At 32.8% G+C, this 22,233-nt stretch overlaps 1 protein-coding gene across 2 annotated transcripts in view; it reads right to left on the bottom strand.

Moving 5' to 3' along the window:
* The window catches only part of ELP4 (elongator acetyltransferase complex subunit 4), a 241,518-nt gene that overhangs the window by 119,019 nt on the left and 100,266 nt on the right, over nt 1-22,233 (bottom strand). For both annotated transcript variants that reach the window (XM_007082024.3, XM_007082025.3), the window contains exons 8-9: nt 8,712-8,820; nt 4,838-4,944 (exon numbers count right to left, since the gene is read on the bottom strand). In XM_007082024.3, the coding sequence (XP_007082086.1) occupies nt 4,838-4,944; nt 8,712-8,820 (216 nt within the window). The remainder of the gene's footprint in view (nt 1-4,837; nt 4,945-8,711; nt 8,821-22,233) is intronic.

Genomic DNA, 22,233 nt, shown 5'->3' with positions numbered 1-22,233 from the left:
TCATCATGCTACAACTTAATGCTCTTGAGGCAGACATTTATGTTTCCATTTTTTATTTTAGTGACATAATTGTTAACTGACAAATAAGTCAACCATCTCTCCCCTTTAGTTCTAGGTATACTAAACAGTCACCTTTCTATTTCCCATTTAAAACTCAAAAGCCTATTGATACAAAATTTGGCAAGTAAGGAAACCCAGGACCAAAGATACCATGCAACTCTACATTGTCCAGCATTGTCAAAGTGACTGATATCCTTGTAGTTTGCAAGAGTTTATGTTTTTCCAATATGTAAAAATTTCAAATAATTCTCCTGAATCACATTAAATATATTATAGTACTATACAAAACTAATTTATACTTATGGCATCTAATATTTTGGTGTTAATACTTAAAGAATGAATTTTCTAAGTAAGTGCATCAAAAATAGTTGTTACTTAAATAAACACTGGTTAATCAATTCTTCTGTGAGAAAAAGTTCTTAATGACTGGGGAGGTATTGGAGTCCTGCATTTGGAACTGGGGGAAAAATTAAAGACAGTCTTGAGACTGTCTTAATTTACTTCAATTTTCTGGGCTCTCAATATTCATGCAGGGTGCAAGACTCACATAAATATACTATTTATGAAAATTACTATTTTTGGACCAATTAAAGCCTATGTAAGTATTGTTTATCCTTATTTTGAAAATTTGCAGTGAATGGTGTATGCCTTTTGTATATTTCAGGGTAACCCAGTAATCATACTTTCTGACCTGAAATTAACACTGAATCTTAGAGCTGGAAAACTGTCCCATTACCAAAGCAGAAACTCTGTTGGTAATAACTTTAATATAGAGACTGTAACTAATGTGATAACATGCTATTACTATTTATGTTAGAAAATCAGATTATTAGAATGTGTTAAAATATGATCAAGCTGAACTACAGAAAATCACAATAGCAAAATATTATTAAATGCAAGTAAAAATGCTGCTGTTATGAGGTCATTAAATTAAATGAGAATGAAGTCACAATGAATCGCAAATTCGGCCAAATATTACTACTTTAGGAATTATAATTACATCATAATTACTAATATAAAGAAAAAAAACTGGTTAATGATCATCCCAACAATAGAGAGGCAAAAATTACAGAAACTGAAAAAAAATACAAGTCTAAGTAGTTATTTCAGCTTAGAAGTGAAGCTATTGCATCCAAATTATATTTCTTACAGAACTTAATGGAGAAGGTAGTATTTATAGGTCACTTGACCAATGGAGCTTATATAGTATTTATAGCTGTATTATTTGGACAATTTTTCAAATGCCACAACTTATCTCTATACATATATTTCAGCAAAAATTTTATACCTGCTAAGTGTACAGCTCTGTGCTTAATTCTGGGATAGATATGAAGATGAAAAAGACAGTTTCATAGTAAAACCTTTCGTTATAAAATGTTTAATTACTATATAGAAAGTATAAATAAGCCAATAGAAGTCCTGGTATAAAATAAAGGGTTAGTAAATCTTACTATGATTGAATAAAGGTTATGTGGTAAGGCCAAGAAAGAAGTAGTATGTCATGGTTAATCAAATATGCTAGAGAGTTATCATGTACAGTTTACAAGGATTATGAATTTTCAAAGAATTGGAAAGCTATTGTTCTAAACCTGAAGTCATACTTAATCAACCTTAAATTTTCTCTTCTGCTTACCCAGGGTGCATGCCAGGATTTTAGTGTCATTACTATAGATGTGATTCTGCTATGGTTTTTGTAGAGGGGCTAATTTATACAGCTTCATAGCTGATGAATACTATTAGTAAAAATTTACTATGATTAGATGAATGTTTCCACTTGAGTCTGAATAATACACATTTAAGAAGAAAGAAATATTCTTTTGCCTTTTCCAAATCATTCAAAGAAATTTAAGACTGCTGGCTAAAATTGCTCTCTTGTGGGAGGTCCTTGGTGGCTGTTAGTTAGGCCAAAAAAAAAAAAAAAAATCAGTTTTCATGTATAAAATGGGCATTTAATAAATCAAAGAAAGGGTACCCTAAAATAGAGAAGAGGGCATTTTCCTATTTCTTTTGCCCCTTGTTTTCAACCATGCCAACTTTTGAGACCATGTGACCATAGTAAATTCCAACATGTAAGAAATCTACCTGTGTGGAATCAGAAAACTTATTTCTGCTTTACCTGCTAAACCACGTTTCCCTTCTGAAAGTAAAACACAGATTCAATGCCTGCTGTATTATAGTCTCACACTTTACAGACTAGTAGAGTATACATTTTATTCATTTTTTTTAGTATCAGAGCAGTTTAAAAAAAACCATTTGTTGTACATATGAAAACAATATCACTTGATAGATAATTTTTCCCTTAATAAAGGAATCCTCTTGCTTCCAATCTCTATAATATATCACCAAAAACTTGCTATCTGTTTGAGAATGCATTTTAGAAGGTAAAATGCTATATTTAAATTATGTAATCTTATGTGAACCACATGATTTTATCCTATTATATCTATATATGCATCTATTAGGTTTGTTTCATTCTTTAATTCATATTTTTTCTAATCACCAAATTGAATTTTATGGCATAAGTAAATAAATTATTTGGAATGTGTTTTACCTACCTTTCTATGTATAAAAATACCTTATTGATTAGGTTATAAGTCAAAAAGGTAAAGGATTTGATCACCTGTATTAAATATTAACTTTTTAAAAACCAACCATCTATTTGTGTTTTGTTTTCAAATATTGCTTCTAAACCACAGGGTGATCAATTCTAATTGTTCTTGGTTTAGAATGTTGGGAATAGAAGAGAGGAAGTGGAACAGAAACCTATGTGGTTTATAAAAGATCTTACATCAGCTCCAATGGTAAAGTGTAGTCACTACTGGAACCTAAATTTATCAAAGGAGAGGTTCCACTTGACATTATTAAGGTCTTCTATTTCTATCCTTCATCCCCAATAAAAGACCAAATATGTGTTCATGTATGTGTTGTATATGTGTGTGTGAGAGAGAGATGGAGAGGGAGAGGGAGAGGGAGTGGGAGAGACAGAGACAGAGACAGAGAAAACATGATTCACACTACAGTGCTACATTTTTCTCTAGGTACAATATTTTTTTCACTAGGGAATCTGCTTGCTTAGTTTGTATGATGATAGACTTGATACCTTAGACCTGGTTGTCAGAATACTCATCTTGGAAGAAAGATGTCATATAGAGGAAAAAAAAAAAACAATTTACATCTTTCATTAAAAATATAAATTCAACTTAAAAGGAAATGATGAGGCATGCTTTCCTTGTGACACTAACTATAACTTTATCCCTCTAAAATTTTTCAGCAAAATGTTGCTTAATATTGGTAAATAATAATGGTAAATTTCTCAGTATTCTATCAGAAAAACTGAAACAAAGTTTGAACAATTACAGTGTTGGGTTCCATTTCAATGGTTTCTTTTGAGAACTAAAGCAAATTAGCTCAAGAATCAGTATTTCTACACTCTCGTTCTCTTGGCTCTAAGTGGCTTTTGAAGGGCGCATCCCCAGATGAGAAACTTCTAACACTCCTGCAGAGATGGCCTGCTTGAAGAACTGGCTGCCTGATTAACTATTAACTGCTCTCAATAGGATTAGATAATTAAGGACATTGATGACCATTAATTAGGAGGAGGGCACATTAATTTGTCACTGGATAGGGCCCTTACAATGATTTATAGGTTAGTGCTACTTGCAAATGTGAAGGGAAAGAGAAAAAGAGAGAGAACCATTAAGTTACCTTATCAAGTGGCCAGCTAAAGAGGGCAGAGGGTCAAAAAAGGGCCAAAGTGGTCACTTAAGGGTGAAGTCCCAAACACCAAAGCAGTGCCAAGCCACATTGACCATCATTTGGTGATGAAGTTAAAAATATGCTAATTTATTGGTGGCAATTCTCTCTTTTTATGGTTTCAAGCAGTTAAGACAAGTGGCCTGCTTAAGAGCTTTTCATTTGAAAAGAGATTAAACAAAATGGTTTGTCAAGGCTGCTTGGCTGTTTTATGTCTTTGTTAAAAAAAATTGCACAGACTATACTGATAACTATCACATCACCCAAAAGCCATCTCTCCCTGAGCATTTATTTCGTTAATAAATACATCAACTCTAATTGCTTAATAGTGCTATGTTCATTTGCTCTTTAGCAAGATTAAGGTGAAATAAATCTTTCATACTACTACTTTCTGTCAGTATTGCTTGCATAAAGGTCACAAAAAAAGTTTAAGTTTTGTAGAAAATTTACATAAAGACATTGGTGTAAATTTTACTTTGTTTTGTTCAGCATGGAAAGTGGAAAGGTGATTTCATTAATAGTAAAGAAAACTGCTTTTAGAATATAGGTAAGGATCCTCTTTTCTTAGCCATACACAACTGTGGGTAGCATTCACATTCCACACACAAATAAGCACAGCTCATTACCATTTAATTAAATATGTTTTGAAAGCCTTGGAAATACGCATGCCATACTTATCATAGAAGTTTGGAGCTTACTTCAAACAACATTGAAAACAAAGTCTTTTTTGCTATACTCTAATGATATGCCATTAAAAGAGGAAAAATAAGATAGTTTAACATTTTTTTGTTACACCAAAAGAACATAAAAATATTAGCAGGAAACACTTTCTAAGAATTTCATTAAAGTAAAAAAATATATACATACATACATACATACATACATATATACACACACACACACATACATATATATGTGTGTATGTATATATGTGTACACACAGACATATATATATATATACACACACACGCATAGACTATTTAACCTCAAGACCATGAACTAAAATATAAAAATTCTCTCTTACCTCAATGGTGAATAGCTTCTTTTTTAATTTAAAAGCTAAGTCTTTGACATCGGATACATCATAAATCAAGTTATTAAGCCGAGGAATTTGCCGAATATGAATCAAACCTTGTGAAAAGAAAATTAAAAGAACAAAAATTTAAAAACACTGTCTTAGATACATAAATCAAAGAGTCTTACAGCAGAATCCTGTAAATTTACACACAAGCATCCTCCCCTTTTAAAACTGGAGCTTACTACCAGGAGCAATGAAGCAAATGGTGTGATTATACTCAAGTAATCAAGCAGAATAAGATAAACAGAAATCCTTGTGCGAGGAAAACTAATTGCACTTTGGTACAGAAGTACAGATGTAAAGAGGGATCTTAATACTTGTCAAAACTACAGCCGGTTTGTGTGTGATTTTCTCTTGTATTTACAGTAAGCAAATATGGCTATCACCTTGCATGCTGCCCACGGCACCACTGAGTGATCTTTATTTTATTAAATGCACCAGTAAGCAGCCAGCAAAACAAGGCTTATGGGTTACTGATAACCAGTGAAGCACTAGTGAAAAGTATTTCATTTTGTACCTTATTAATGACTTGAGCAAACCATTGAAGAAAACTACATTTCAGAGCTCACTCTAGGATCAAACATTAACCCCTATGCCATCCCAAGACACTCATTTCTGTGGCATGTTAGACCTTTATGTAGCTGTTATAAGCTTTGTAACAGTGCTAGGTAAACCGTGAGCTTTGGCCTCTTGTCAGTAGAAACACTTGCTAATTTTTTCTGACAAGGGCACTGGATGGCTTTTGTGCAGCTTAATGCAGTTTCTGACTAAACTCGGGGTCATTTGCCACAGATGAAGACATGCAAGATTCTTCAGTGCATCTCTCTGCCTGATTCAGCCCATATTTAAAATCATCATCCCAAAGATATTGATCCCTAAACATGGGAGAAGAAGGCAAATCCAAATCTGAGCAAATTAGACACATCTTATTTAAAGAACTGTTTCCCTAGTGCACAGTTTTGTGTGTGTTTGAATGCTTAGTAATGTATATATTTGTTTTAGCTTAAAAGGGTTAAACATCCAGATGCTTAACGTTCTAAATGGTTCCTTCAAAAATAATTCACTGAACTATCTGATTTAATTCATTAAACTTAAAAAAATGCTACAAGTGTTAAGAAGACAGCTTTTAGATACAAATTAAAAAGATCTCAGAGCTATTTAGTAAAATACTTTAGAAATAAGCACACCAGACTTTCACTAGCACATTCCTTATTTTAACTTGGTATGTACTTGTTTAGTTGTTAAATCAGGAGGCCTCCCACAATGAATAAATATAGTTTATCAGGTCCTTCATATTAACAGAAACGCTACTGGTCAAAACCACTCGTGAATCTGCTGTTAATCATTTATTAATTCAGAGATTTCAGCACACACACAAAAAAAATCACAGCCTTTCACTCTCAAAATGTTTTAATCAAAAGGATTGACTTGGAATATAAAATATAATTTTACTAAATTTATTGGGTCATAATACTTACAAATGATACTAAGATATAATTTATTAAGGTAATAATTAACTTAGGTTGTCTTAAAAGAAAATAGGCATAATAAAAAATGAAAAATAGTTTATTCAATGATAAGACAAATAAGTCTTAGGGATGTAATGTGTAGCATGGTGGCTATGCTTAATGATACTGTATTGTACATTTGAAAGTAGCTAAGACAATAGATCTTAAAAGTTCTCATCACTAGGAAAAAAATACTGTAAGCTATGTGAGGTGATGTATGTTAATTAAACTTAACTGTGGCAATAATTTCACAATACCTACATCTATCACATCATTATTTTGTACACCTCAAACTAATACAATGTTGTATGTCAACTGGAGTTCAATAACAAAAAAAAGAAATAGTTTAAACTTATTAGTCTTCTTCCTATAATACTGACAATAGCATATTAAATAATTATATATAGGGTTAATCTGGGCATATAGCATACTTGAAGTTATGTAAGTTAATAATCACGAGGCAAATCATTTTGTGTAGCTTTTGTTCATAGCTTATATTTTCTAGCCTTTAAATAATACTTGATTGTTAGATTGTGCTATTTTATTGTTTTTTTTTTTAAAGATTGTATGTTGATTCTTCAAAGTACTGGCAGTTATCATATAAAGTATCTTATAATCTTTTTTTTTTGTCGACTCTAGGAATTGCCATAGTCCTGCAATCACAATCTTATACAATTTTCTTGTGGCTTCAAATAAGCTATTCAGTCTTTAAAGGTTTCCATGAAAGTACCGTAGGTCCACAATAGTAACAGCAAAAATTAATATGTGTTCAGCACAAATAGGTAAAAATCCATCATTCACCATACTCCATATTTAATTTAGAGCTAAGATATGCAAAACTATTAAACTTTTCCTATCTCAACGGCTCTGTTTAAGAATCTTTATTTAAAAAATCTTCAAATTAATCAAATGACCAAAACACTACTAAAAACTTCAAATAAGGGGCACCTAGGTGGCTCTGTTGATTGAGCATCTGACTCTTGATTTCAGTTCAGGTCATGATCTCATGGTTGTGAGACTGAACCCCACATTGGGCTCTGTGCTGGGCACGGAGCCTGCTTGGGATTCTCTCTCCCTCTCCCTCTGCTCTTCCCCAGCTCATGTGCACATATGCTCTCTCTCTTAAAAAAAAAAGAAAAAGAAACTTCAAAAAAATAAGTAAAAATCTGATTAATTGACCTGTGTTTAAACTAGGGCATGGCAATATTATAAAATTTGCTCCTAACTCAACAAAATGAGCAAAGTCCAAATGTAATCAAAGATGTTCACTTTCTGAAAGTGTGATTAGGACTTTAAAAATATAATGCAGTATGGGGTGCCTGGGTGGCTAACAGTGCAGAGGCTGCATTGGATTCTCTCTCTGCCCCTCTCTGCTCATGCACTCTTTCTCTCTCTCTTTCAAAAATAAATAAACATTAAAAAAAGAAAAGAAAAAAAACAATAGAGTATAATACAGTATGAATTTTATTTATCATATAGCTAGGCTTTATAAAGCATAAACCACTATATAAGCTATTATTATTAGAATTAATATGATATTTATTTCAAACATGGCTAATAAGTACAACTGATTTCATGACAAGTTTAAGCCACTGGGACAACAACATTTATATCTAACTGAGCCATGCCTAAGTATTTGGGTTTGACTCCTTTCAAATAGTTACCATAGTCTGTAGTCTTTTTTTTTTTTTTAAGTTTATTTTGAGAGAGACAGAAGGAAAATGCAAGTGGGGGAAGGGCAGAGAGAGAGGGGAACAGAAGATCTGAAGCAGGCTCCATGCTGACAGCAGCGAGCCCGATGTAAGGCTTGAAATCACGAACCATGAGATCATGACCAGAGCCAAAGTCAGACACTTAACTGAGTCATACAGGTGCCCCCATAGTCTGTAGTCTTAATGTAGTTTGGTGACAAGCTGCCATGAAAGAATGGTCACAAATGGAAAACATATATTTATTTATTTTTATTTTTTTAAACGTTTATTTATTTTTGAGACAGAGAGAGACAGAGCATGAACGGGGGAGGGTCAGAGAGAGAGGGAGACACAGAATCTGAAACAGGCTCCAGACTCTGAGCTGTCAGCACAGAGCTCAACGCGGGGCTCGAACTCAACGGACCGCGAGATCACGACCGGAGCCGAAGTCGGACCCCCAACCGACTGAGCCACCCAGGCGCCCCGGGAAAACATTTAATAGATATATTATAAAACAAAATTCATGCTACTTGACAGTAGATATTATGACTGGATACAATGCTTTCAGGTACCCTAGAGGCAATCAGGATATTCTCTTCTCATTATAAAGGCAATGCTTACCATGATAATCCTTATATAATGGGTTGGTTTCTCTCTCAGAACCAATAAATGATTCTAGACCAACTACTGTATCTGACAAGTTTGTAACACGGGAAATAATTGCTTTATTCTGCAAAACAAGAAAACAAAACACTCATGTTTAAAAATATAATATCGATTCAGTGCCATTATGCCATCTCAATGACAAATTATAGAGGAGATAAATATCAATGCAGAGAAATAACTTAAAAGTTAAGGCTACCACATGCTGAAAATGGATGAAAGTATGCACTTAATTGAAAATTCCAGCCTATGTTGGTATGCTTTTCTATTTGGAAGAGCTGAGGAGACATACCTTAGTTTTGGTAGAGAATATAAATTATTTTTCTTCTGTCTTAAGGGGCAAGCCTACCTTTATCCTCATACACTATTACATTTCAAATTACTTTACCCATTGCCCATTGTTAAATCTCATAGACATCAGGATTCAGAAGCAGTAGATATTATGGTATAATGTGTAAGGCAAGGTCCCATTATCATCTGTCAAGTGGGAACACGTTCCAGCTCTGTCACAGCTGAGGTCCTCTGTAGCATTTTAGAAACGCGGAAGGGTCTAGCTAAGAGGTTGCAACATGGCCACCTCTGGAGTCTTCTATTCTCTCCTTCCAGATGCTGCTATTTGGCTCTGGGATAACAACAAAGGCAAAGAAACGACGGTAGATGACTAGCACTAGACTAGTAGCCTACCTTTTCCTTCCCAACACAACCAGACATGAACCAAAAATATTGCTAAATAATATATTGTAAAAAAGAAGTCATATTTTAAGTAGCAAACATTCTAAAACACCCAGAATTCCATGGCTATAAAAAATCATTAAAAATATAATTATCAAATACCCTATAGGTTCTCTTGAATTATTTTATTTAACAGAAATTCAGTATTCCTTTTAGCCTGTGACATAGTGGTAGGTCTAAGTCGATAACATCTTAGAAAAAAACTTTTGCTCTGAAGCTCTAGATAAGCTGAAAAAATTGCTGTTTGTAAAATTTTATAATTTTGAAACTCCCATTTTATACAATGGTAATGTCTACCCGTTTAAAAATAATCTTTAGAAAAGGATGGGAAATATAAAACAGGAAAATTTCAGTCCAACATTATGTCCCGTTAGAGGAAAGTCCAAACATAATCAAGTATGTTCACTTTCTGAAAACATGATTGACTACTGAGCTTACTGGTATTCCTCTGTTTCTTAGGTTCCCTTGTAAAGACTGCAGAATGAAAAATAAAAGAAAGCTTGTTAATGTTACCTGACTCTATCAGAAATACATAGTAGTTTCTGTCACTAAATATTATGCTGAAATGCCTGTTTAACTCATACCTAGGGCAGTCTTTGAAACTCCTCTGTAAGTGGAAATGTGTGTTGTATACAGAATGTTTTAGCCTTTGAATCAGTGCTCCTAAAAGAAACCAGTAAAAATAATTATCCTTAATTGGCTTTAATACTCTCAGTCACGTGGGTACCGAGTACAGAAAAACATAATTTGAAAATGTCCGTTTTTTTTCCAAGGCAATTTTTCATTCAATGGTGAGAAAATAATCCAGATTGATTCCTTACTTTCAGTTCTATGCCACAGGGAATGGTCCTACTCCAGGAATAACAGGGGCTTCAGAGGCCATAAACAAGTTCCTCTCAATATTTCTTTAGCCAAAGACTATTATATCAAACTCATCCAGGTTGGGTTTCAGCCAGTTATTCTTCACCCAAACAAAAATGTCTGCCAGACATTCCAACAGCTGGGAGACAGTTCACAATGAGTCAACTTGAAAATGATTCATTGTGCTGAGTACTGAACAATGTTGGGGTGGGGGTGGGGTGTGGCTGGGTTGGTTGTAGAGGGTGAGAACAAGTGGGAGATGAAGAATAACCATGTGGTTCTCCCATTAAGAAGAATCTTAGATAACAACCAGCAGGCTCTTATCATTTCATTTTTAGGATAAACTCAACTGGGAAGAGTACTCCTGTCATGGACCCTCAGATGAACAAGCACTTATAAAGGCTACTGACAATATTTCTTAATCAAAAGGTCAGATTTCCTTTTATCTATAAATACAAGTCTAAGCCTTTGTATCTAAATATCTGAATCTAAATGATAAAAATCAATTTTTGTTAGAACTCATCTATTTGGAATTGTAGTGATATAAACTAGAGATTTCTCAATTATTTTAATAATAGAAATTGTAAGGTTTAAGGATGGAAATAGTGTTCTAGCATTCTATAAGCAAGGTCCTGTATATTTAAATGGACAACATGATATTTATTTCAAAGAGGGTTTCTTTCTTCAATTTAACCCTAAAATTTACTAATAAACCACTTAACACCCTGTAATATTTGTTAACATTATAGATCTTTTTAAGGTAATTTAGGGGAGATACAAAAAAAAACCCAATTATCCACTTTGTAGAGGAAAACTAATGAATTCCAAAATAAAAGATGTATACAGCCTGGATTTAGAAATCTCAGAAACTTATGCATATATTTCATTTATTGGGTTTCTAAGTTCTGTAGGTTTATACTACAGTTATTAACTACAAACTAAATCCTATTATAAAAGCTTTCATAAAGTATTACAGCAAGAAAAAAGTTTTAATCATTACCACAAAATAAGTTATATTTAACAGTGACCTTACTGCTTTCTGCACAGCAGTTTTGGAAAATAGTTTATGTAATGTGGTAAACTGGATGGTGAAAGTTGTACAGATATTGAAAAAATGTAGAATAAGAAATACTGGAAATTACAATAACATCTAAATTCCTGACTGAGATAATCTTTATCTTAACTGCAAACTCATTCAGTCTTCCAGTTATGAACAAAACATAAAAGATATTTGGGCATGTAAATGTACATATTTTTTAGAAAGTTAAATTAGTGTTACAGGTTACTTTGGTACCTCTGAGATTCATAGGGAGTATGGTATATTCATAGGGAGTATGGTATCAATATGTAAGATATGGTATGATCATACTTTAAAACCACTCTTGCCTTTCAAATCATAATGTTAATACTAAGTGGTCTTTTAGATAAGGGTAGGTGAAATTTACTTAAAAAGAATCTAAAATTAACAGCTTTAAATAACCTCAAAAGCATAATAATAACAATTCACTTTAGGAAGAATACACTATGGACAATAAATTGTTATAATATAACTCACGGTGTTTGGAAAGCTTTAGCATAATAATCTGAGCAGAGGCCTTGAAACTGGAACTTCCACATTCTCATCCTAACAGATTCTAAGTGTTTTTATGTTATTAGCCAAGATGTGAAATCTCTTTGGTCTGCAGTATATGTAGTTGGAAATGGAGAAGTCAAGGTGTTTGTGCATCAATTACTTAGACATAAACTTTGAGTAATTTTTGTGTTGACTTTGAAGTTGTTACATTACACTTTCTAATAAGGAACATTTGACTAAGGACATTCAGGACTTACCAGTAGGAGTAAATTAATGGTTATATTCATGCATGGCACAATGACATCACCCAAGTATGTACAATGATACTGCCAGCCCTCCTCCTTGCCCATCTGGATGTGAAAATCTAGGATGGCTCAAAAATCCTCCTTATACTAGACAAATCTCCCTTCACTCTTGGGTGAAAGTTGTCAGCTCTGGACAGTAGCCAAGACATGACTAGGAGGGAAGCCAGAAGAGCAGAGAGCCAGTGTCCAGGAGTTTTAAGAGTTTGCTGGCAGTCTCAAATAGCATTGTATTAAGTTACATAAAAGGTTCTTAAAACTTTCTGTTGCAGTGGAATTTCTTAATTATTTAAATTTAAATTATGTCAAGTGGTGTTGCAAATTAAAAAAAGGCAAATCAGATTGTCCAGTCAACTACCTTTTTACTCCAATTTTAATTTCACAAAAAATTTCAGAGTTTTTCCTTTGTTTCTTGCTTGGTTTCATAGGATGTTTCCTGTTTTCTTTTATAGAATGGTAACCTCTTTATTAGGATATGCCAAATCCATTAAATGGATTTTAAATAAAGGAAGATTAAATTAATGCTCCTTTCCAATTCAGAGCTCATTAAGCCAAAACTATGAACTTTAAGAGATAAAAATTCAACTACTGCCATATAAAGCTCCCTCCATTTTCTAATAAAAATAGTTGAGATACCTACTTAGAGTAACAAAGTAACAATCAGAATACCTCAAACCCTGAATGTTTTCCTACTTTCTTTGACCTAATTATCTCAACAACATAAAAGATACAGTTTGGACTAACACAAAATATACTCCCAGGAAAGATTTTGAACAAGAGAATTAAAATGTAATTAACCAATCACTTAATTATTAAGAAGCTTGAAAAGCATAAACCAGTTGACATTAACCATTTATGCAATGCCTCAAATAAGAATAAGTTCTTGAGCTACTCAAATAAGAGAGACAGCAAATACACAATATAAGGGTAGGGCCCCCATTTGAGTATGGCACACATGTCAGATTTGGGATTACAATAGTGCAAAAGAACTATTAAGTTAATACTGAAAAGTTAAAGAAATATTTAAGTTACTTTATGATTGAACATATTATGTGACATAATGTGTGTGTCTGCGTGTGTGTGTGTGTGTGTGTGTGTGTGTGTGTGTGTTGTGGGGGGAGGAAGGAGAATCTCAAGAAAAGCAAGTATACTACTCAACAACTCGTTATAATAACATTTTCCTGAAAAATGACATGCATAGAAACACAACCACACTAGCATTTATGACATTTCTTTGTGATATAATAAAAAAATAAATTTGGACAAAAGGATAAATCTATAGATGTTTAATGAGGTATTTGTTTTCCTATGCTTATTTAGTTCTACCTTCTATAGAAATTGAGATTATGAAATAATAAAATTGTTTTTATTGTAACTTTACAAACCTCCCCCTATCTTCTCCAGAGTTGTCACTTACTTTTGTAGATTAAAATTTTGTTTTTATTAAAAATATTTTATACTGGGAAAAATAATTCTGTTCATATTTTTTTTTGAGTTTAAGAAATAATATCATTTTACCAAATATAATTATACTAATAAATATTTATAATTGTAATAATACCTTAATGAAGGCATTAGATTAATTCTTCCCAGATTTAATACTTAAATTTATTCAAAGTCACACAGTGAATTTTAAAATATAGTGGAACTTTGGTAAATTAAAAAAAAATTCTACCTTTAACACTCTCTTGGTAGCATCATATACTGATATGGGAAATCATAAATCAAACATATTTTGGTTCCTTTTTCTAATGCTTTAAAAACATATCCACAAAGGAGCTAATGGTAAATATACTTAACCTGAAAGGCAAAATAAATCGCTAAGTTGTCACTTTTACTAGCATTAAGCAATGGAGCCATGTCTTTTTGGGATTCCCATCTGATTGAACTTAGTATTCTAAGTTTTGGCATGAAAATATTTTTTAAGAACACATGATGTTATTTTCAGAAATATTATTTACATTTACACTGGCTTCAAATAGTACATGCTTTGCAGAACATTTATTTACATCAGTTTTCTTTTCCAATAGGTTATTGTATAAAACATCAAAAAAATCTTACATATTCTGAAAACTTATAAATAATGTAAACAAAATATAATGAATAGGCCAAACTGAATAATAGTATAATATTCCAAATTAATTGTAGGTAGTTTTTCATAAACTATATACCATCTAGTTTCATATTATGGAAATCATTCATATAGAAATTTTTATTTGTTTTTTAAAAATGTTTAATGGGTTGCTTCCCACATCAGAAATTTGTTGCTTACTACTTTATACTTGAAACCCTTCAGATAATTCACAGATGTCCAAAAGCTCATAGCTTGCCTGGAAAAACAATTGCTAATATCCAAATATCAAACGGAGCATCCAGCTGATGTTTGTGATGCCGTGGTAGGTTAAAGATACTAAAGTTTAAAATCAGCTTAGAATAATCCCATATTGAGTATAAAATTATAGCCTGTCATCAGGAACAGGCTGACAGAGCCAGGTCCAGATGGGAGACTGGCTGGGAAAAAAGCTGAGGCAGGTGGGAAAATGATGGGAACCTGACGGCAGACAGGACTACTCCCTCTGCTGGCAAGGTTCTCATCTGCTTGAATTTTTAACTAATGACTTAGCTTTTCTTTAATTATTGAAGATAAAACCAATAAATTATGTAAGATGTTCTTTCTTAAGTTAGCTGTTCTGTATTTGCACATTTTCAAATTCATGGTCTTCTATTTTTCACCAGATTAATTTCTCAGAGATATAAGGATCCAATGTTTCACCAGGAGGTCCAATTATTTGTCTTGTAATTTAATTGCATCATAAGCATAAGCAAATGTAGCATTGCTTTTATAATATAAGGCCTTCAAAAATTAAAAATGCCTTTAATTTATATTTGTTGAGATATGTACCTTCTTGAAGAAAAACATTTCTTGGGTACAGACTTCACAATCTCTTTCTCAGGCTCTGCATAATGCCCCGTAATGAAATAATATAGAAATGAACCATATAAATCAACTATACAGGGAACAAGGAAACAGCATGTCACAGCAAAAGAGCATAGATGTACAGCGCCAAACCTATCTGATAATCTAATGATCTGAGTTTACAGATATTATGTACTAATATGTAAGAAATTAAGAACTAATGTTTACACAAAAAATTTGTTAAATTTTACAGAAAAATTATTCAATATTTGATTTTCAATGTAAGTTAATAGCTGCAGCAAAAACATTTAGTAAAAATCTGTTCTAAGATTTTGGCCTACAACCAGAAGCTCCCAGAACAGGAGGGATCAGCTTTTTCACCCACTGTTCTCATCTGAATCCTGGCTTAAAAGCTATTCCAGCTCCCAGCTTTCCAGAAGGCTCCATCCCAGGAATCCCTGCCTGCCATTTGGTTTGCTGATTTTAATCTCTCAGGACTTTCTTACAGTGGCTCTACTATGCTGAACTGGCACTTGCTTCTAGAAGTGAGTTATTATTAAACCTGTAGGTCAATTGTGGCACTAACAACTCTTTGGAAGCTTTCAGCCACAGTGTACAATTTGCTAGTCTAATTAAATATTAATTCTAAGTGTTACATTTTGTGGCTAAGAGCTTTTATTTTCCATCATCAGCCTGGAAGAGAAAGAGGTTACAAGGCTAATTTAATCTCTCCCCTTGTCCTCCTCAACATTAAAGATTAACTACATAGGGTGCGAAAACATTATTAAAGAAGCAGAAATACTTTATATAGTAATAATAATGTAATTAATAGCAAAGGGCTAAAACATAATACTGGGATATAATATATGACCTGATATTTAAAGAGCTTTAAATTATAATTAGTTACAAGCATATTTCATCTCAATATTAAGAAATAAGTATCATCTTTTTTTGAAGACAGTAATCTTTCTTTAAGGGAAATGCATCAAAGTATACAAATAGGAATAATTCAAAACTTACATTTTCTCACAGGTATTTTTCAGAGAGCTTGTAACACCAAAGATTAAAAACTTACTGATTTTTTTTTGCAAAATAAACGCAAATTACATACAGGTGTACTTATTTTCTGTACATAAAAAGTGATCAAGTTCAAAGATAGTTTATAATAAAGATAATTAACGTTAAAGATCCTTTCCCCTTTTTTCTTCTATCACGTTCAAGTGGACTGAACACAGAGGTCCCTCTCTGCTTCTGTTCCCAGAACAGTTGTGTCCATGCCTGGACACTGGGCATTATAAAGACTGCAGTCCACAGCCAAAGATTCCATATGCCCAAACAGATGACTCAATCTCCATACTGTGATGAGACGTTTCACTATTTCTATCATTGATATTTTTAAAAATTTTGGCTCTAAATAGTACTTTAACAACCACCATCACCACAAGGAAGTACAGTATGAATCACCATATGAACTGTAACATCACAAAGTTATTTTGGAACAAAAAAACCATTTTACATTAAAACTATTTTTCTTTTTATGGCTTGCTGAATATGCTTTGGTTAGGTTAAGTATAACAAAAGGTTTCTAAAGTGGCATTTTTTTTCCTTTAAAGATGCACATTTATCTTATTGACCATTTAAAATATCCTGCTTTTATTTAATATGCATATTTACATTAAGATAAAATAGTATATATTTTGCTATTAATGTTCTATATAGACAGAAACTTACAGATAATTTGGAGTTTATTTGTGTAAAAAGCTTCAAACATCCTTGACCAAGAAAGTAAATTCAATACATATGTATAATGCATACATGCTAAGATTTGATTTAAAAAATTAATCAGATACCAGCATGTGCAATATAAAACAGAAGAAAAAAAACTGGAGCTATAAGAATTTATAGATTTTTATAAGCAGCCCATGGTAGCAAAGTTGAAACACCTATTTCTCTATTATTTGTTATTATAAAGAATAAAAGACTCTGTTTCCAGTACACCAGACTCATATGAAGTTACTAAATTTTCAAAAACTACAATTTAACATACATGGCATAACATTAAAAGAGGTTTAGTATGATTCAGTTGACTTTTTAAGATTGCTTCTTTTTATACTTTTAAAAATGTTAATTTCTTACAATCTACCTTAGAGTAGTTGAGAAGATCTAGAAAAATAAAAGGAACTCATGAAAAATTGACAGCCAGAATATCTGACTTTATCCTTTAGTAATTGATAGTTATGATCAAGAGATTAAATCTAATCTCTAATTTTCATCCTTAAATTTTCTCCTTAATAAAGTACATTTAAAAAGAGCACTTAAAATAGATTAAGTTATGGGACAGAGATGATGTTATTCTTTCCTATAATGATGCTCTTATCAACAATTACATTAAAAATATTTTCCAAAATTTTATAGCTGTAAACTCATAAAAGTCTGTTGTTCCTTTACCATGCAATTATTTTTAGTTCTTGTTTTAAGAATAAAAGATTTCACACTGAGAGAAATTCACAAGGCCACTGGAGTCCACATTTCATAATCCCATATTAGTGGTTAGTTCTAAGCAGTCCATTACTTGACTTACAGTTTAGCTGCTAGGATACTCAGCATGAACACAAAAGTTTATGGATGTGAAAAGGCTTGTTCTGAATTTCTCTACTTTGAAACATTCACTCATTTCAAAACTGTATTATATTAATGCTGTAAGATATTAATTGGAAGATATATCAATTAAAATAACACACTAAATAAAAGCTTCCTCAATTTTCAAGAGATGTTATAAATAGCAAAGCACTTTCTTCCTGCTTTTCTGTAGAAAATAAATTTTCCTTGGTACAAACTAACATACTGGTGATGGTATTTTCCAAACAGATAGGTGGGGCGGGGGTGTGGAGGGAAGTCCACAGATCAAATTGTTGGAAAACATTGACTATAGGATAAAAACTGAGCAAGGCTGTTAATGGAGCAAATGACGATAATGACCAATCAAAATATGTTCTGGGACACTTTCAAATCTGAAATCTGTTCTGAATAAAAGAAAGTTTGAATAGTTTATAAACTAATGTCCGATAAGCAAACACATTAAATGCTGGTGATATTGAGAAGTATTCTAGAATGAGAAAATGTTATTTAATATTTTACTGTGAGTAATGTCAAAGAAGTTTTCACCCCTTCATTATGATAGTTAAGGAGTAATTTATTAGGCTGTTGTTTATATTTAAAAATTCCTTTAAAAAGTAGATTACAACAGTTTGAGTAAGTTAGCAATAATAAAAAGTACATTTTCTTCCTGAAAGGAAAGTTGTGAGAAAGCCACAGAAAAATATTTGCACCTCCCATTTGAATCACAATTCTAAGTTCTTCCATACTTACTTCCTGACGGTTTCCAGTAAAAATGCTTTTGATCACTAAAAACAAGTCACCAACAACCTGTCATAGATCATGTAAACAAAATGCAGAAGCTAAGGGAAACTTACTTTCCTTTCACCTTACCAAGGAAATCATAACAAGGCATAAAACTAAATTTTTAATTTCAAAAAGAATAAATGTTATTGGTCATCATTTTCCTCAAGTACACAACTGTCACTGGGAATTGAAAATAAAATTAACTTAAAAGGCACAAAATGTTCTATAATGTGGAGGTGGATGACAAATTTCACTATAGGAAGCCACTTTCCATTTATAAAACCAAAAAAATTAATAGTTTCATATCTTGCTAGATGGGGAAATCGAACAGCATCCTACTGTAACTGCTTCAAAGGTGTCACTTTGCAAAAAATCTCATTAAAAAGTTTCGAGCAGTGCACCAGCATTTCTGTTTCTAACAATAAATAGGAAAAAAGCAGCAGTGTTATATGTGTCTGAAATAGAACAGCTTTGAATATAGAAATTTGTACTTAAGTTTTAAAAAGTTCAAGTAATATTCTCATACTTAAATAGTAAGAGTTTCAAGGTAGGGTTTTAGTTATTTTTCTTAGATGTGACCTTCCCTTTTTTTTTTTTTTTTCCAATCCACAGCAACCTTCATTCGACAACAGTTTTGAACAGTTGAGTTGTGAGAACGTGAGCAGCTGCTGTTATTATAACTAAAGGTCTGTCTACGGCTTGAGTCTGAGAGACCACATGTTCGGCTGTCCTCTCATCTTGCCATCCTCACCAATTAACTATTAACATGGAGGGCTGTACACATGCTCTTGGGGGCTCTTTAACAGGCTTCTTGGCGAGTGGAACAACTACACAGCAGGGATCTGGGAACTGGGTAATGCTCGAATATGGGGGAGCCGTCCGTAGTCCTGCTCTTTCTAATGACACTTTATACCACAGTTTAGCATGTAACAAAGTCTTATTTAACTTGGCCATTTTCACATACATTTTTTAATACAATGTCTTTGAGCAGGTGCTAAAATTATATTCTAGAAGGAGACAATATCAGTAATATAACAACCTTGCAGGAAAAGTGTTTAGGACTATATATTTTTTAAGATACTCATAATATATTTGATGGATAATTTTAGCATTTTCTTAACAGATACTTAGAGTTTATTTTTATGTATTTGTTTCAATGTGTGTTTGTTATTTTTCCTTGTTGCTGTTATGGAAATAAGTTTTAACCTAAAGAAAATAAAAAATTCTAAGTTCAAAGTTGTCAGGCTAAATACAAAATATTTCAAATGCAAATTTAAAAATAATTCTTTTTCGTTCTACTTGCAAAAGTCTTATAATAATAAATTCAAGTCAGTTTTGAATCTATGTCATTATTTTCCCTATTTTAACTTTTCCTCCTCTTTGCAATTTCCTTAACTATGTGTTCCTTCCCTACAATGAAATTAAACATGGGAAGCATGCCAAAAGTATAATAAAGGGTAACTAATCATTACTGTACAAGTCTGACAGAATGCTAATAACTAAAGTAAGAACACTGATTGGCTCTTTTACCAATTTAAGAGATATAGATATTTATATACTTTTAACATAGTGATACTCTATACAACATATTCAAATAAAAGTATCACAATTCTATTACCTATAGATGTTTAATTGTTTCCAAGGATATGAAACTACATTTCTATTTCTTGCAGAAACCACTTTAGTATCAAATTCCAAGCTCAAGCCTGTAAATACCTTCCATATACTAATTTTCTGCTCCATTCATACTGTCTTTTACATTGCTAAAAAACCTCCACAAGGATAGTAATTTTGTTTCTCTTATTCACTGCTATATCCTCATGAGTGCCTAGTGCCTCAGCAATAAATATCTGTTCATGAATGAATAAGCTAAATTACCCTTAGACATTCAATCACCACTTAAATTCTGACTTGGAGTCTATAGGAATGGCACTGGTCATAGTGGAGAGGAAGTTGACGTACGATGTTAGAAGAGTCTTGGAACAACATGGTGATGTTACTATGACTTAGATGGTCACCTGACTTCATGCATGCCTCCTGGTCTATCTCAGGCCTGACCTGTTAGAAGATTCTGTCACAGACTTTCATAAAAAGAGACAGAAAGCTGAGGACTTCTACTGCTTTGATGAACTTGCACACCTTATTTCTATGGCCTGATCTCTGTTCAAATTTTCATCTTTGGAAGTCTCTTTAAAGTAATTATAGTGAAGGTAATGATTGCTCGCATATATTGAGTGACTACTATGTGTTAGCGCTGTGTCAGCACATGTTTTTGCTAATCCTCTGAATTAGGTATTCCTCACCCCATTTTTTAAAAGATGAAGAAGATGAGGTTGAGAATGTTAAGACCTGACTAAAACCATATGACTAATTGGGTCTATTTGTCTCCAAAAGCCCAGGTTCTTTCATCATTAAATGCTACCTTGTGTACACAAGTCTGTGTCTTAATTTTGACCTTCTTTTAGTACTTCTATTGAGTAAGCTGCAGGGCATGGTGGTTAAGAGTATGGTACTTACAGGGTACTGCTTTGGTCTAAATCCTGCCACTCACTAGCCGTGTGACCTTGGGAAAGTCACTTCAACTTTTTTGTCCCCTGTTTCCTAATCTGTAAAATGGAGACAATAATAGCACCAACCATATGGGGTTACTGTAAGGATAAAATGAGTTAATATTTAAAAAAATTTGAGGACTGCATCTGGCTCATAAAAAGTACTATGTAAGATTTATTAAATAAACTCACAGTCTCCTGGTTCTGTGTATTCATATGTCTTTGATTAGATTTGTGAGCATACTGCTTCTGGTTCTTATTCCCTTTCCTTACCCTAAACCTTGTGGTTTTCTTCGCTGGTTTTTAAGAGTTCTTGGGTTTTATCCCCTGTTTACATCATGATTGGTTGAAGCAAACTCTTAAATCTTATATGTTCTCTTAAGTACTTTGACATAAAAACAAATATATAATGAGATGTTATAGTCATAGAGCAAAAGAATATATATACATTTTAATACCTCAACTGATATTAGGACCAGAAAACTACTATATGATAGCTAGAAGGGCACCTGGGTGGCTCAGTCGGTTAAGTGTCTGACTTCAGCTCAGGTCATGATCTCACAGTCTGTGAGTTTGAGCCCCGCATCGGGCTCTGTGCTGACAGCTCAGAGCCTGAAGCCTGCTTCGGATTCTGTGTCTCCCGCTTTCTCTGCCCCTTCCTCTCTCTCTCTGTCTCTCTCAAAAATAAATTTAAAAAACATTAAAAAATGGATAGGTAGAAAAATTGCGTAGAAAAGATATTATGGAAAATGTGAAAATTGTAGATGGATGGGCAGTTTTTTTTTTCTTTTATATTTTGAGGAATACGTCTTAATTCTTGGTCACATTATTTAACCTTATACTCATCGCCAAAGTCTGGCCCCCCATTTTCCTATTTCCATTTCAAAATAGTCTTTTTTACTAGAACCTTAAAAAACATAAATTTAAATGATATCTCTTCCAGTTATACAATGTTTTAAATGTATCTGTAAAATACCAAAATGCAAATATTGCATAATGTTTAGATATCTAGTCCATTTAATCACCTCGATCATTATTTAATTGGTGACGTAGACAGGATGACTTGAGGACACCTGACAGTATGACGGCTGTTTCCTTCTACAGAGACCGCAAGGATCACAGTCACAAGCATTCACAATGGGTT

This window comes from Panthera tigris, chromosome D1, assembly GCF_018350195.1.
Source record: "Panthera tigris isolate Pti1 chromosome D1, P.tigris_Pti1_mat1.1, whole genome shotgun sequence".
Taxonomy (NCBI): Eukaryota; Metazoa; Chordata; class Mammalia; order Carnivora; family Felidae; genus Panthera; species Panthera tigris.
This window is presented reverse-complemented; position numbering and strand designations above follow the sequence as displayed.